The following is a 16664-nucleotide window of genomic DNA, read 5'->3' as shown; positions in this document are numbered from 1 at the left end:
AACCCTCTCTGGTTTTCTCTGGGTAAAGCATCAAGAATGAAATATCGTTTTATTCTGTTAACATGTTACTCTAAATGCTTCTTACCATAAGTTTGTTTCTGTCACTTTTAATCCATCTTAAGCCATGGACACATTTTAAGATCGATCTGAGAGAATGAGTCAGAAATACCACTCTGAGGAAAACTTTCCAAGATTCTGGATTCTCCCACTTGTACCTTCAAGCCTTTGGCAGGTCGAGAACAGAGCATGATTTGTTGTGGCCAATATAGGGTGGGTTACTGGAGTGGTTTGAAAATGTTCCCAAACATTTCCCATAACTCTTGAGGGAACAGTGGGTAATCAAAAGTCCTAGTTCCTTCTATCATGAGAAGCATTTGAAGGTCAGTGCTAACAAGGTGGAAACTTGGGAAATTCATGTCTTGCCACAAATTATCAATGTTCAAAGGCCTCAATTTAAAATCTGAACCAAAATTCCAAACTCATGTATGGTACATAAGTTTAGATGATGATAATCAAGTCTTGAATTATGGTTTGAACCTATGGCATTGTCACTTGCAGCCAACAGCTAAAGTGAAATAGAAAATACTGTACATTACATCTAAGATGTCCCAAAACTTTTCACATCCAATTGGTTACTCAGAATTTGACTTCATAATATGAACATGAATGTATCATGAATATTTTTGATTTATATGAATCAATCTCTTCCTCCTCTTCCCCAAGCTTCCTCAACTTGTGTACATGCTGATACATCCTAGTACATTTCAAAATCTATGTCCTGACAGAGCAATTCAGTAACTCTGAGAAGTACATTTCCAAATTGCCGCAGGAGGTGACCGCAACCATTTGATTTATAGCTCCACAGGTAAAGAAAATTCAACCTTTTGAATACAGATGCTAATTAAAAACTCTGTTCAACTCTAAGAAACTATTGTAAAAAGAAGAGTTTGTGAAATCCATGGATGAGATTGGATATGAATGTTGTGTACATTATTTAGTTTTACTTTACAGATTATGCCGTCTTGTCTTAAGTGCCCATAAATTAATTGATTATTTGCCTCATTATACTTTCTGCATTACAACAGTGACTACACCTGCAAAATATTTCATTGATTGCAAAGTATAGAGAAGTCATAAACAAACTACAGAAATGCAAGTCATTACTGTTTGAGATTTTAGTCTACCAGTCACTGTAACTCCAATAATTCATTGTATGTGAAACACAGATGTGATAACACATAAATGAAAATCTAGTCAGATAAAATTGTTCAGTATTAAATCATCCAATTAACAATATTCATTACAACAAAATCCACTACTTCAGTTTTCCACCATTGAGTACTTCTGGCACTTAAACCTCTGCAGCCCAACGCTGAAGACTTCACTGCCACTTGGAAGGAATTAATTTCTTCAGTGACTTCAAGATTTCCTTGCTCCTTATTTGCTGAGTTCTTCAAGTTGACAGGTTTAGAACATTCCCTGCTGTAACCTCCTCCCCGACACTCCCACAGCTTCTCTTCTCTCCTTCGCAGCCTGTCTGCCCCCTCCCTCTGTAGATGCTCCTCATCACCTCTCGATGTGCAAACCCTCACCTACCACAAGCCTCTCTAACTTCTGCTTCTCTGGTGCTCAGGCCTCGGGGTAAGGCAGCCACTCATTTCTTGCTGGTTTGTCAGCAACAAGACTGAGAGCCGCATGATGGCTCAGCGGTTAGCACTGCTGCCTCACAGTGCAAGGGAACAGGGTTCAATTCCAACCTCAGGTGACTGTCTGTGTGGAATGTGCACATTGTCCCCGTGTCTGTCTGGGCTTTCTCCAGGTGCACTGATTTTATCCTGAAGAAGGGCTAATGCCCAAAACATCGATTCTCCTGTTCCCTAGATGCTGCCTGACCTGCTGCGCTTTTCCAGCAACACATTTCCAGCACTGGTTTTATCCCACAGTCCAAAGATGTGCAGGTTATGTAGATTGGTCATGCTAAATTGACCATAGTGTCGAGGGATGTGCAGGTTAGGTGGGTTAGCCATGGGAAATGCAGGATTACAGAGAGAGGGGGTGGGTGGGGGTTGGTCTGAGTGGGATACTCTTTGGAGGGATTGGTATGAATTCAATGGCACAAATACCCTGCTTCCACACTACAGGGATTCTGTGTCATTGGCAGATTGGTTCCTTACTGATTCTGTCATTCCCATTTAACAGGGATGACATTTCTATGATTGACAAGTTTTTACTTTCTTCAGCCTTTGGGGTCAAATTCCCCTTCCCTTGTTTCCTTGTACATTTTCACATTAAACCTATACTAACAAGAGCTCCGTAGATCACAAAAAAATCGAAAGCGTCTGGAATTATCTACAGTAATTCCCTTGCTACAAATCTGTCTGGATCCTTATTAAAGAACCCATTGGTTCAGTCAGAGGTTTTTTTTAACAACTTCTCATTTTAAGATTCACAACCTGAACACCATCTGTGCATTTATTACATGCCATTGCGAAGTCCAGGCTGTCATCTCCAACTGTTAACGGATGAATTTCAAATCCAAATCAAGCACTCTCTCCAAGACATAGTGATGCTTTGCAAATACATTTTTTTTGAAAAGGAGAAACTATACAACCACAGCCTCAAAAGACCCATCCTGAGGGGCGATAACAGAAGTGGTAAGGAAATAAATAACTTCTCCAGTCTTAAGAAATGAAGGAAGACCATGTTAATTTTATACACAAAAAGAAATTGTACAAACTCTAGAGAATTTGACACTGGAACCAGTAATGTTTAACCTTCAAATAGAGTCATAGGGATATGCAGCATGGAAACTGACCCTTCGGTCCAACCGTCCATACCGAGCAGATATCCCAACCAATCTAGTCCCACCTGCCAGCACCCAGCCCAAATCCCTCTAAACCCTTCCTAAACATATACCCATCGAGATGCCTTTTAAATGTTGTCATTGTACCAGCCTCCACCACTTCCTCTGGCAGCTCATTCCACACACGTACCACCCGCTGTGTGAAACAGTTGCCCCTTAGGTCTCTTTTATATCTTTTCCCTCTCACCCTAAACCTATGACTTTTAGTTCTGAACTCCACCCACCCCAGGGAATTACCAAACTGTTAATTTGTCTGTATGGGGATAGCTTCTTTACAAAGCCAGCCACCACTTTCACAGAGCTTACCAAGTGATTTACCTGATTCCTCTGTGGTTACAGTTGCAGTATTATTGAGAAAGCACTGCATTTTCTCTGAAGCGGTTGAGGACAATATGCTGGTGGAGTTCATCCCATCTGGAAAAGACACCTTTAAAAGAAACACACAATAAGACTCCTTTATCATCTCAGAGTATTACATACAGCATCTTTTAAAACAAAAATTTGGATGACACATTGTGCTGGAAACAATTATATGTATTTCATTTAACAAAACCAAAGTCATGGTGAGAAGGAATCTTGCCAATGGGACTGAAGGAGCAGATCGAGGAATTTCTATTGGTCGTATCTTTAGGTAAGCCAATAACTAAAATATTTTTGATCTGCTACCTTTCATTGAATACAGTCTCACAGTCATTGCAACCTGAGCAGGAGGCACTGTATGTGCTGCCTCTCATGTCCAAAACTTTGCAGATACACAGAAAGCTAACATGATTTTCTGTGGTAGATGCTTTGCTGGATGACACTCTTCTGATATAATCTCCAAAGGACAAAGTTCCGTTACTTCAAGATCTGACTGATAGATATATTATAACATTTTTAGAAGGCCTGCTATCCATCTTTGTTTCTCACTCCATAGGTCATAGGAAATCTTGAGAGGGTTTAGGTTAAGAAGAGGATAGATGCTGGTCTTTATCATTTGTTGGACCAGACCGTACATCTGCACATGTGCAAAGCCAACTGCAGTTGACTGTGACCTGAAACCTGGCTGTAATTCATTACAAAACGCTCCAATCTAACTAACAGCAGTTCATCACTTTTCTCTACTTTGTTACTTATCCGTGTTGCGATGCCCCTTTATTCCATGGGTTTCAATGTTGTTAATGAGACCATTAAAGAAGCATTTTATTGAACACCTTCTGCAAGTCTACAGTCCCACAAAATGCACTGCCTTTGTTATCCCTCTCCATCACTTTATCAAACAACTCAATCAATTTCTCAAAACATTTGCTGTCAAAAATGAAAAAAAAAAAGGAGAAATTATTGGAGAAACTCAGCAGTTCTGACAGCATCTGTGTGAGTGGAATGGGGAGTTGTGGCGTGATCAATTGGAGAACAGTGTTCATGGTCTGAAATTGATGGACTTCATGTTCAATTGTGAAGGCTGTAAATGAGGAGCTGCTCCTTCGACTTGTGTCAAGCTACTGTGGAGTCCTGCAGCAGGCCCAGGACAGAAACGTTCGCATGTATTCCTCAGGCTACTGACTTCCATGAAGTCTTCAGCTGAATATTCTTTATATCTTTGCTCTTGAGCTTCTTTGGCAAGTTCAGACCTGCAGTCCACAAATTAGTCTTTAGTCTACTAATCTTCACAACACCTTCCAGTGCATTTCCGGAGCACCCCAGATACTCAGCCATGGAATTGTTATCTTGTCATCTCGTGTAACGTCACCTAAAAACTGGTTACCAGCACCCATCTGTTTTAATGTGGTGACCATCTGCAAATATCTCAATTTGTCTTCTTTAGTTTTTCTTCACTAACTCCTTTTGCGGTCTCTTCAACATGAGCATGGGTCTCTGCTTTAAGTTGCTAAGTCTGAATTTTGTGTGAACCAATCCTTCTTCTGAGTTGAAGCCCAAGTTACTTGTTCCTCTCTGAAACAATGTCATTTCCACGGTAAAGACTCAGACCTGCTCCATCTTTTTTGATAGTTCCAATGCCTTCCCCTAGGCTAAGATATTGTAACACTTCACTGCAGTTGGATATTTGGTTGGAACACAGCATTGTCCCTGCCATCCTTTAAATAACACTGGTACATTAATTTTCCCCTATCCACAAGCAACATCTGTTAGAAAATACTCACCGGCTATTACAGCCCAAATGCTGCCATTCTAAGTATTTTTCTGTATATTTCAAGAATGTTGATATAACCTATGACTACTTCCTACATTTGTTCATGAAACAGGAGCAATGTTGTCCACCTCCAATTGCCTGAGACACAGTAAAATACAAAGGTGTTCAAATATGCAGTCTGAAGCCCATCTCAGGGTGAAATCTGATATCAAGATTGCAAATTGTCCAATTTTTTTTTCCATGCAGCTTCAGCAAATGGAGAACCAACCATTGAACACACATACTTTTGTTCTGCCAGTGTCCTTTGTTTTACATTTAATCACCTTAAAACCCATTGCTTTTCCCAATGACTACAAAACCTTTTTTCATACTGGCCATCTTGCCACATGATTTAACATCATCTGTGAAAAAAAACCTTCCACTACATCAGCAGTTTAAATAGATGACTCTGTGGACTGGACTTTATTCAAGGGGGCAGGAAAATTAAGTTTAGAAACTGCCCAACCAGGCAGACCAATTTCCTTTTAGAATAAAAATGCCTCCCTATATATATATATTCCCTGAGTAGGAAGAAGGTAACCTTTCAACTCAGGAGCGGTTGCAGATGGAGTACTGAGCTGGCTGACTAGGAGGCCCACATTAATTCTCCAGGTTTTTGGTTGATTTCAATCTTCTAGCCCTCATTATATTTACCTGCATGGTCCATTTCCATGTTCCTTCTATGCTTTTCCCACTCTCCAAGTCCACTCCACTATGTATAAGAACCATTGAGCCTTATAATAAGTGGCAATTCTTTGACACACTCTTGGGGAAAAAAATCGTGGTTACGAAATTGCTGTTCTTACAACCTTGTAAAAGTGTCAGTCAGTGAAAGCCATTCATGGTATTAATAAAAGATATTTCACTTGACTTCACACCTCTTAACTTTGCCCAAATAAACATGACTATCAAACAAATAATAGCTTATCATAACATCAAAGATGGCAATCAAAGCAAAAACTTTAGTTCCATCTGTGTAAACAGACCCCTGCTGACTTAATTCATAAATGAGGCAGAGAGTTCAGTCAAACATTCATTATAAGGACATGTAGAGAAATAAAAATCTAGCCATCTGACTCTGCTCATAATGAGATCATCTGGCAAATGTATCACAGACTAAAGGAGAACAACTCCTGAGGTATTTGGTTCTAAACTTCTCAGCTCTGCGACGGAGAAGGCAAAGGCATGATTTCTGTGAGTGGGCTGACTATTCACACCATAACAAACTGACACATAAGAGGTAAGGCAGGGATCCCAGAACTGAGTTCAGTCTGCCACTTTAAAATCTTCCTTCATTTCATTGATAGACAGATGCATGAATATCTAAGAGCGAATGACCTCAGTTTGAGGTTCTCTCTCTCTTTCAGCTTTTTAATTGGTGATATTTTTTAAAAATTGTAAATCAAGAGTAGATTAACTGGTTAATAAGCCCAGGAATTTCCTCAGAGATACTTCTAGGGCTTCCACTGGTGAAGTTATGGGAACAGTGGCCAGGAAATTCCCAGGTTTAATTTTCTGAAAATTAAAATAAATATAACTATAATTACCAAACAATTTGGCTATTTCCTAAAAAGGATCCAATAGATGCAATGTGTTGTTTCTAAATTATTGTGATCTGAATAATAATAATATACATTCAATGTTCTGATGACAAACAAATCTGACCATTACTAATGATTTTGCCCAATTAATGTATTCTTCCCTAGTTCATGCCTCACCTTACCTAAACATCACATATGATTAGATTAGATTAGATTACTTACAGTGTGGAAACACGTCCTTCGGCCCAACAAGTCCACACCGCCCCGCCGAAGCGCAACCCACCCATGCCCCTATATTTACCCCTTACCTAACACTACGGGCAATTTAGCACGGCCAATTCACCTGACCTGCACATCTTTGTGACTGTGGGAGGAAACCGGAGCACCCGGAGGAAACCCACGCAGACACGGGGAGAATGTACAAACTCCACACAGTCAGTCGCCTGAGGCGGGAATTGAACCTGGGTCTCTGGCGCTGTGAGGCAGCAGTGCTAACCACTGTGCCACTGTGCCACCCACAATGCCTATGTTAATTAAACCTTTAAAAGCACTAACCTCTTGATATCTTTAGGATGTATCTCATCAGTCTTGGAGCTCAAAAGACATTTTAAATATTTTTTAAAATATTTCCATGGCCTCAGTATTCACACAGCTTAGATTGTATGGTCAGGCCTTTGGAGTGGGTCTTGAAGCCACATAATTCAGAGGCAGCAGTGGTGTCACTGAGGCACGAATGACACTTAAAGCATTCACATCATATGGTACTTCTCCTCATTTGTCTCATCACACTTCTACATAAACTCTCTCCTTAAAATACTTTCTTATCTTGAAAATATTGTTTCCTTACAAGCATCTAAATTATACTGTTTACAACTTACTTTTCTATTGGCCTATTTACCTATTTTTAATGCCCATTACAGTTATCTTCAACTGCCCTTTAAATAATCAGTAGTACTCACAATTCTCACTCTTATTCTTTAAACAATTCTGCTCATTGCTTAGGTGACTTTTAATTTTGTCTTCAGCAATCTCTTCATGGATCTTATTCTTTTGCTTGCTTTCTCCTATGAATGAATTTCCTTTTCAAATTCATTAAAATAGACTTAAAAAGCTTTGTAGTATGTAGAAAGCAAAAACATTTATTCCTAACGTACAAGAATATTTATATATTTTACCGCACAACAACGATCGCTGTTTTAGCTTTAAATGGGAAAATCTGGACCAGCACGTCAACCCCTCTTGATATATGATGCTTAAGAAGTAGTGCAGTTCATGCAAAAGCAAATCAGTAATTATCTCACAGTATAAATCACCACAGAAATACATTACATTCTGAAAAGGGCAATAAACTCTGCAGCTTATATTTCAAATAACGAAGCATTTTAATTTCCAAGTCTGGAGCCAAAAGCTCCTCGACTGAGATACACTTTAAACTGCTTACAGTCATAAGTAGCTTCTCCACACAGTCAGGTGCCACACTGTGCAAATGGGTCAGGTGCAGCTGTAGATGAATCTTGTTGCTGAGGACATCTTGACAGAGAGGGCAGCAGATGACCGGCTGCATGGAATGCTGGGACATGACATGTATCTGAATCCTGTTTCCATCCTTACTGTTGTAATTACAGTACGGACACTGGTAGAGCTGTAACCAGATAGCATTTAATAACATATATATTAAAAACTGGTGGCATATAACACACAAAGTTTCTCTCTTTTAGCTTTTTAAGACAAAATCATTTTGCAGTGAGAAATTACGAGCACATTAATAAAGCAAAGTCAGATTGAATATGCTTATTTCTTCAAGAAAACAGGGCCAGTATGGGTATTGACAAAGAAAAAGCAGCTAACCAAATTGTTCTTTTTAACAGTAAGATTTTAAATTGTTTCATTAAGAATCATGAAATATTGGACTTTTATGTCAGATGTTGTTTTCAGTACTCTCAAATGGATTCCTGTTTACGCTGCATACATTTCAAAAACTAAGAAGCTCTCTTGAAGCGATAATTATAAACAGAACACTTGATGGTAGCACAGGAGGGACATCAACTGGACTAGCAACCCTGTAGCTGAGGCTAATGGTTTTAAAAAATGGATTCCAAGCTAGTGTAATTGAAATTTAACTAATACAATCATGAATTGAAAGCAAATCTATCAATGAACAATGATTTTTTTCTATACCCATCCAGTTCACTAATGCCATTAAGGGAAGGAAATCTGCCCTTCTAAATACGTAGCAATGTGGTTGACTCTTAACTGCTCTGAAATGGCCTTGCAAGCCACTCAAATCCAGGGCAATTAGGGCAACAATTCTGACCTTTGTCAGGGTTGCCCACATCCCACAGACAAAAACAAAAAGGATTTGCCAATAAAGCTTTCATAAATAAATAATTTCATGGGAAATACTTTGGTGAGCAATTTCTTAAAGAAAAATGATAAATAAAACAGACCAGAGAGAAAAAAAAAGCAACCAGTGGAAAATGGTTTTGTCTCTTACCTGGTCCTGACCAGGTTTGTTGCTACCAGCAGAGTGAGGTCTCTTGGAAGCGAGATCATCTCCTCCCTGTGGCAGTGACCGGTCTCCCACTACAGAACTCTCTTGAGGTTCTGTACATAGCGCAATTGTTCCTGTTAAACCAATGAAACATATCAGGATGTGAGTGTACTCAAATTGCAATTCAGCAAATAAAACCTGTTATTTCAATAGATGTCCTTCAATTTTAAAAACTGGTGAGCATTTAACCTATTATGCAAAGAGGCAATCTTTACAATGCTTCCATTTTCTTACAACTATACTTCTGGGAGTATAGGTAGTTGTCTAAAAGAAACATATGCAGGAGCAGCCAGCCTGTCACACTACCTTGTTTAGTACTCACTACTTCTTGAGGAAAGAAGAAACATCACACATGTCGGAGTACAATTCAATACATCATCTTCAAATTAGTTCATTCATCCTTGTATACAAATAGTGCTCCCAAAAATTATTTGGTTTTGGTTCTTCTCCACCACAATTGTGAATGGGTAGCAGTTTATAAGCCCCTTCGACTAGTAGGGCAGACAAACAGACAACAAACAAACAAAAACACACACACACACACACACACATATACACACACACATACACACGCACGCAATTCTTGCATCTTAAGTCACAAGACACTGAGTGTCAATTTAAGAGAACTGCAAATACCCAAATAAGGTGATGGCAAACCGAAGTATATACTTAAACAGGAAGCTAGCACCAAAATATTTTGTATGCATTTAAGTCAAAGGAATAAGTGACAGCATAATATTTAAACTTGAACCAAATGTTTCCTCGTTTCATAAAATTTACACAAAAAAATATTGCAAAAGCAGACCAACTTGACAATAATTGCTTTTCAGTTGTTTAGTTAATTACTCACTAGCTTGGAAAATTAATCAGTTTTGTACTTGCAATCCAGATTGCTGAGTCGTCAATGTGATTCAGTTCAGAAAACTGCATTTAACACATAAACATTAAACACTTAAATGTTTATGTCTGCAGTGCAATCCTAGATGCTCAGTTGTGGTCATTTGATTTACCCCAGTAATGAAGATCATTCTATTATCCTTGTGAAATTCAAACTCAATTCTATTTTCATTGATGGACTGTAGAAATAACTGGTTATGGTCAGCATTTACTGGGCATTCTTAATTATCTTTCAGAAGGGAGTTGTGTGCTGCCTTCCTGAATCACAAACTTGCGAAGGCAAGGATTTGGATCCAATGGCCATTAAACAATGATGATTCCTGGGTGGCATGGTCTCTCAGTGGTTAGCACTGTTGCCTCAGAGCACCAGGGACCTGGGTTCAATTCCAGCCTTGGGTGACTATCTGAATGGAGTTTGCACGTTCTCCCCATGTCTGCGTGGGTTTCCTCTGGGTGTTCTGGTTTCCTCCCACAGTCCAAAGATGTGGAGTCATGTGAATTGGCCATGCTAAATTGCCTATATAGTGGAAACAGACCCTTCGGTCCAACTTGTCCATGCTGACCAGATATCCCAATCCAATCTAGTCCCACCTGCCAGCACCCGGTCCATATCCCTCCAAACCCTTCCTATTCATATACCCATCCAGATGCCTAATAAATGTTGTAATTGTACCAGCCTTCACCACTTCCTCAGGCAGCTCATTCCATACACACACCACCCTCTCTGTGAAAATCTTGCTCCTTAGGTCCCTTTTCAATCTTTCCCCTCTCACCCTAAACCTATGCTCTCTAGTTCTGGACCCGTCCACCCAGGGAAGAGACTTTGTGTTAGGTGCATTAGTCAGGGGTAAATGTACAGGAATGGTTCTGGGTGGATTACTCCTTGGAGGGTCAGTGTGGACTTGTTGGACCGGATGGCCTGTTTCCACACTGTAGGGAATCTAATGATGTATTTCCAGGTTAGGGATTGTATGTGACTAAGAGGGAAACGTTGGTCCATTGCCATAAGTGAGGATTTTTAATCAAAGGACTGAAAAAGAAGGGGAGGAGTTTAATACAGGGATAATTCAATTGTCATATAGACTGGGTTAACCAGGTCAGCACTAATGCAGTGGAGGATGAATTCCTGGTGAGTGTTTTTGAGGTGTGTTTCTGGAACAGTATGTTGAGGAGCCAACTGAGGATCAGACTATTTCAGATTTGATATTGTACCATGTGAAAAGGCTAATTAACAACCTTTCCACTGGGAAGTAATGACCATAGTATGCACGAATTTTGTGTTATATTTGAATGCAATATAGTTCGTTCTGAAATTAGGGTCTTAAATCTCAGCAAAGGAAACATCAAGGGTCATGATGACTCAGGTGGATTAGGAAAAGACACTGAAAAGATTTGGTGGCAGAGAGACAATGATTAGTGGTTAAAGAAACGCTATAAATTCTACAACAGCCAAAGGGAAAGGTGATTCAACTATAGTTACTGAAATAAATCAAAGATCAATTAAATCAAAGCAAGTGGCTTAAAAGTATGAAAAAGGGTGGTAAATTTGAGAATTGGGAGCTGTGTGGGATGCAGCAAAGGGGGATCCAAGAGACTGATAAGGAACGGGAGGGAGAAGGAATATGAATGCAAGCTAGGGAATGAATGAATGAATGATTTTGGTTTTGGTGTTCTGCTGAGAAAAAGAAAGCAAAATACTTTTCCACTGTCGCCATGATCAGGCACCATTTTGAATAGTTTAAGAATAAGAAAAAAAATGGAAAGGTATAGCTTAAAGAGAGTCCAACAGTCCTGAGCCAGCTCATCAGCAATGATGCCTGCACGACCATCCCTCCTCCACTGACTTGCTCCGTCTACACCGGACCCAACCAATGCCAAAGTCGCCACTCTTCAGGCACCATCTTTCCCCGCTGAGCCAATTCTCCTCCATCACTGCCTCGCCACCTGTGCCAGACCCACTAATGTTAGAATTGTAACTATTAACCGCTGGGCCCACCTCGACACCTTGATGCCCATCAACCATGCTTCATTGCTGCTAGCAAAGGCCCCGACTAACAGAAGCATAAAGGAGCATAAAGGCACTTTAAAATATCCTATTGATGTGAGAATTGAAAAATATCAGCAATGATAAATGTGGGCCCATTACAGGAGCAAGTAGGAGAATTGGGAAATGAAGGAGAAGCTAAACAGTTATTCAGTCTCTATCTTCACCAATAGGATACAGAAAATCTCAGGGTACCAAGGGATTTGTGTAACTAATCCAAATTACTAAAGAGGTAGTACTTGAAAAAAGGAATACCTGGACTGAGGGTCGATAAATCTATTTGATTAGATGTGGTCAAGCAAGTAGCAAGAGACCTATTGGACACATTGTGTTCTTTCATAAATCTATAGATTCTGTAAAGGGCCGAGCTGACTAGAATGAAGTAACTGCTTAAAAGAAGAGAGAGAGGGAGCATGGAGAACTACAAATCGATTACCTTGATGTTAGCAGTTGGAAAACAATAGCATATGTTATTAAGGATGTGAGAACTGAACATCGAGTCATAGAGTCATAGAGATGTACAGCATGGAAACAGACCCTTCGGTCCAACTTGTCCATGCTGACCAGATATCCCAATCCAATCTAGTCCCACCTGCCAGCACCCGGTCCATATCCCTTCCAAACCCTTCCTATTCATATACCCATCCAGATGCCTAATAAATGTTGTAAATGTACCAGCCTTCACCACTTCCTCAGGCAGCTCATTCCATACACACACCACCCTCTCTGTGAAAATCTTGCTCCTTAGGTCCCTTTTCAATCTTTCCCCTCTCACCCTAAACCTATGCTCTCTAGTTCTGGACCCGTCCACCCAGGGAAGAGACTTTGTCTCTTTAACCTAATTGGAAAAGAATGGCAAAATTGGGAAGACTCAACATGGATTATGAAGAGGGAATCACAATTGAAAAATAAAGCTTTTCTGAGGATGTTAATTGTATCTTAGACAAAGAAGAACCGATGGATGTGGAGCATTTAGGTTTTCAGAAGGCTTTTGATGTGGTCTTGTGCAGGTATTTAGTAAATAACATAAGAGCATGTTGGATGGGGTAGAGGGGGGAATATACCAATATTGATGGAGAATTGGTTGAGAGAGAAAGCTGTGTGTTGGACTAGAAGGATCATTCACAGGATGGCAGGTTCTGCAAGGATCAATTTTATGTCCATAACTGTTCACATTCTACATCAATGGTTTCGAGGTGGAATGAGTCAAAATGTTTCCAAATTTACTCATGACATCAAATTGCTTTGGAGCTCAACGTGTGAGGAGAATGCAAGGTGGATTAAGGAAAATTTGTAAAGGCTAAGTGAATAGGCTAGAACATGGCAGATAGAACAAAATGCAAAGAAGTGTGAAATCATTCACTGTAATACAAAAGAAAAGAAAAGCAGAATATTTCTGAAATATTGGGAGCTTGGAAAGTGTGGATGTCCAAAATGCTTTGTCTCCTTTCCGATGAGTCAAGCATGCAGGTTATCAAACAATTAGAATGGAAAACTATATGTTGGCATTCAGCCAAGGGGCTTTGAGCTCAGAGGTCAAGATATTTTGCTGCAGTTGTAAGAGTTTTGCTGAGATCTCATTGAGTAATGTGTGCAGCTTTGGTTTCCTTATCTAAGCAAAGATATACTTGCCATACATGGACTATAATGAAGGTTCACCAGAGTAATCCCTGGGATTGCAGGATTGTCTGATGAGGAGAGGTTGAGGAGACTGGGTCTGCATTCTCTAGCATTTTGAAGAATAAGAGGGGACCTCACGGAGACTTAACTCATAAACATAAGGACAGAAGAAATAGTCATAGGAGTAGACCATTCGGCCCCTCAAGCCTGCTCCTGCTTTTCAACAATGTCATGGTCTGAGCTGCTCCCAGCTTTAACTCCTCTTTCATGCCTACTCTTCAATTTCCTGATAGTTCGAACATCTACCCATCTCCTCTTGAAATACTTTGTGCTCTCACTCCACAACTATGTGGGATAGAGAATTCTAGACATTCACCACCCTCTGGGAGAAAAAGTTATTTTCATCTCAGTTTCTGTAACTATGCCCCTAGTTTAAGACTTCCCCATGACTGGAAACATCTTCTCTATTTTAAAACCTGCCAAGCCCCCCACAGAATCAGTGTATGGACCATAAGACCATAACACGTAAGAGCAGAAGTGGGTCATTCTGGCCACTGACTCTGTTCTGCTAATCATTGAGAACGTGTCTGATATGATAATCCTCAATGTCACTCTTCTGCCTTGTTCCCATAAACCTTGATTACTTTCCTGATTAAAAATCTGTCTCAGCATTGAATATACTCAAAATGAACTAGCCTTGACAGTCCTTTGCAGTAAAGAATTCCTCTCCAGACTGAGTACACTTAGTAAACACATTCGTGCTAATCACTCTCCAATAGGCAACTCCTGACTCTATAGGTTTTGGTTCTAGACTTTCCCACAAGTATAAACAACTTTACTGTCTAAAGCTCCCCAAAAATCTTATCATTCAACAAGGTTCTTTGCAGGACCAACCTACACAACTGTCCTCATCAGCAAATCCTTCCAGACCCAGAATCAGCTTCATGAACTTTGTCTTGTCTGCCTCCAATGCCAGTGTATCTATCCTTACACAAGGGGGCTAAAACAGTGCACACAATTCCTGTTGTGGTCTAACTATTGCCTTGTCTCAACTTAGAAAGACCTTACTAATTTTATACTCCATTCTATTTGAAATAAACTCGAAAAATTCCATTTACCTTCCTGATTATCCACTGAAGTTTTGGGATTCATACCTGAGGACTGGTCCCAAACCTCTGCTTTGTAGCTTTCTGCTGTCTTTCCCCATACATAAAAAAAAAATCAGCCTCTATTCTTCTTGTCCAAGTGCCTAACCTCACATTTTCCCTTATCATTTTTCATCTGCCATTTTTTTTGCCCACTCAGTTAAACTGCAATTAGCCCTCTGTAGATTTTGTGCCACCCCTCAACTGGCTTCCCACCTATTTTTGTGTCATCCACAAACTTAGTGATAGTATGTTTGCTTCTGTCATCCATGCCATTAGAACAGAATCTAAGTAATTGTAGTTCCAACCATCTGCACCAACAACTCGCAATCAGAGGAGGTATTCTGAAGCTTGGCACCAGGTAGGTGACAGAGATTTCACGTCTTTCTGTCTTTGCTGCAGGGACCAGTATCTATTCCCCTACAAGTGCTCTCCCCTATTACGACATTTCTTCTTCCACTTTAATGGCACTCTGGACCATGGTGCAGTGGCTGTGGTTAGTTGAATCATCCTGTCTGAAGTCTGCACTGTCATTTACACTCAGAGCAAGAACCTCATACCGATGAGATAAGGTCACTGTCTGAGACCTCTCCAAAGCTAAATCTTAGATCCCCAATCTGTGTCTCTTGCAGTCACATCCTCTTGTCCTGACCGTGGTCCAAATTTGATTTATGATGTGTCACAATGTGATGGCTACTTGCCAATTCTCAGCCCAAGTTTGAACATAGTCCAGACCTTGTTGCATGTAGGTAGCATCATGATGCAAGAAATTGCAAATGGAATTTAATATTTGGAAATTGTGGGTGAATATCCCAATCACTGACTGTAAAATGGAAGGAAGGAGGGTGATGTAGCAATTGAATATGGTTGGGCCTAGGACATCACCCTGAAGGAGTCCTGCAGGGATGTCCTGGGAGCTTTTTGCTAGGTATGATTCCAATGAGAAGTTATCTCCTGATTCACATCAGGCAGAGGTTCACAATTTTCAGTTGAAGTATTCTTTCTGAGTGAAGCTCATGAAGCCTGGTCAGTCATGGCATGGAATGACATTTTCTCATGAAATCTTCTGTCCTCACCTCATCAACTAGGCAGCCTGGCTATTGGGAATGTTTTTGAATGGGAAGTCAATACCAATGTTTGTGGCACCAATTTTGAAGCCCAGTTGCACACACTTCAGATGTTGCAAGCCAGGAACTGGCCCTCTTCCTGTGGTGTTTGAGTCAGGAAAGGAAAGCTGTCTCCTCACTGCTGACAGGGACTTGGAAGTGGTGGAGAAGAAGATAATCTTTTTCTAGCTGACCCACCATAGCAGGCCACACCATCAGTCCCAGGCAACCGAGACAAACTACAGCCCTGTGTCCTGAGTGAAAGTTGGACAAATAACACTGCAGGAAATAGGTCCATGATCTTCTGAGCTCTGCAAGAATAAGTGGCACCATCTTCTCTGCCATCTCACTCTCCGGGCCACCACTCCCTCCAGCTTTGCCAACACATGCCTGTCACTGAGGCTCATGGAATACAACAATCATTATCACAGACAGCACATCAACTCGGTGACTCTCACTAGATCATCCTCCCAAAATACCAACCCTTCCTGTCCTCACTGTGATACCTCCCCACCTCTCTTGCCCGTCATCACCTCCGACTGTTCTCGCATCCACTCTCATCATATGTAATCCTTCCTTTCATGTGAAGACTGACTAAAGCCCTGGATTAATGTCTCAACGGCACTTTGTGGGCATGGTGCTGCAGATGCTGAGTGGTGGGGGTGATGGGAAGGAGGGCCATCCTCCTGTTACAACAGGCAAAGCTACCAGCTCAGCCAGTCCTGCC

At 40.6% G+C, this 16664-nt stretch overlaps 1 protein-coding gene across 4 annotated transcripts in view; it reads right to left on the bottom strand.

The window, feature by feature from the left end:
* LOC122549390 (zinc finger homeobox protein 4) overlaps positions 1–16664 on the bottom strand; it is a 294666-nt gene that overhangs the window by 46303 nt on the left and 231699 nt on the right. For all 4 annotated transcript variants that reach the window (XM_043689135.2, XM_043689131.2, XM_043689132.2 and 1 more), the window contains exons 6-8: positions 9069–9199; positions 8016–8216; positions 3182–3290 (exon numbers count right to left, since the gene is read on the bottom strand). In XM_043689135.2, coding sequence (XP_043545070.2) covers positions 3182–3290; positions 8016–8216; positions 9069–9199 — 441 coding nt within the window. The remainder of the gene's footprint in view (positions 1–3181; positions 3291–8015; positions 8217–9068; positions 9200–16664) is intronic.

Source organism: Chiloscyllium plagiosum, unplaced genomic scaffold (genome assembly GCF_037043375.1).
Source record: "Chiloscyllium plagiosum isolate Xiang-an unplaced genomic scaffold, Cpla_swu_hap1 HiC_scaffold_4, whole genome shotgun sequence".
Classification (NCBI taxonomy): Eukaryota; Metazoa; Chordata; class Chondrichthyes; order Orectolobiformes; family Hemiscylliidae; genus Chiloscyllium; species Chiloscyllium plagiosum.
This window is presented reverse-complemented; position numbering and strand designations above follow the sequence as displayed.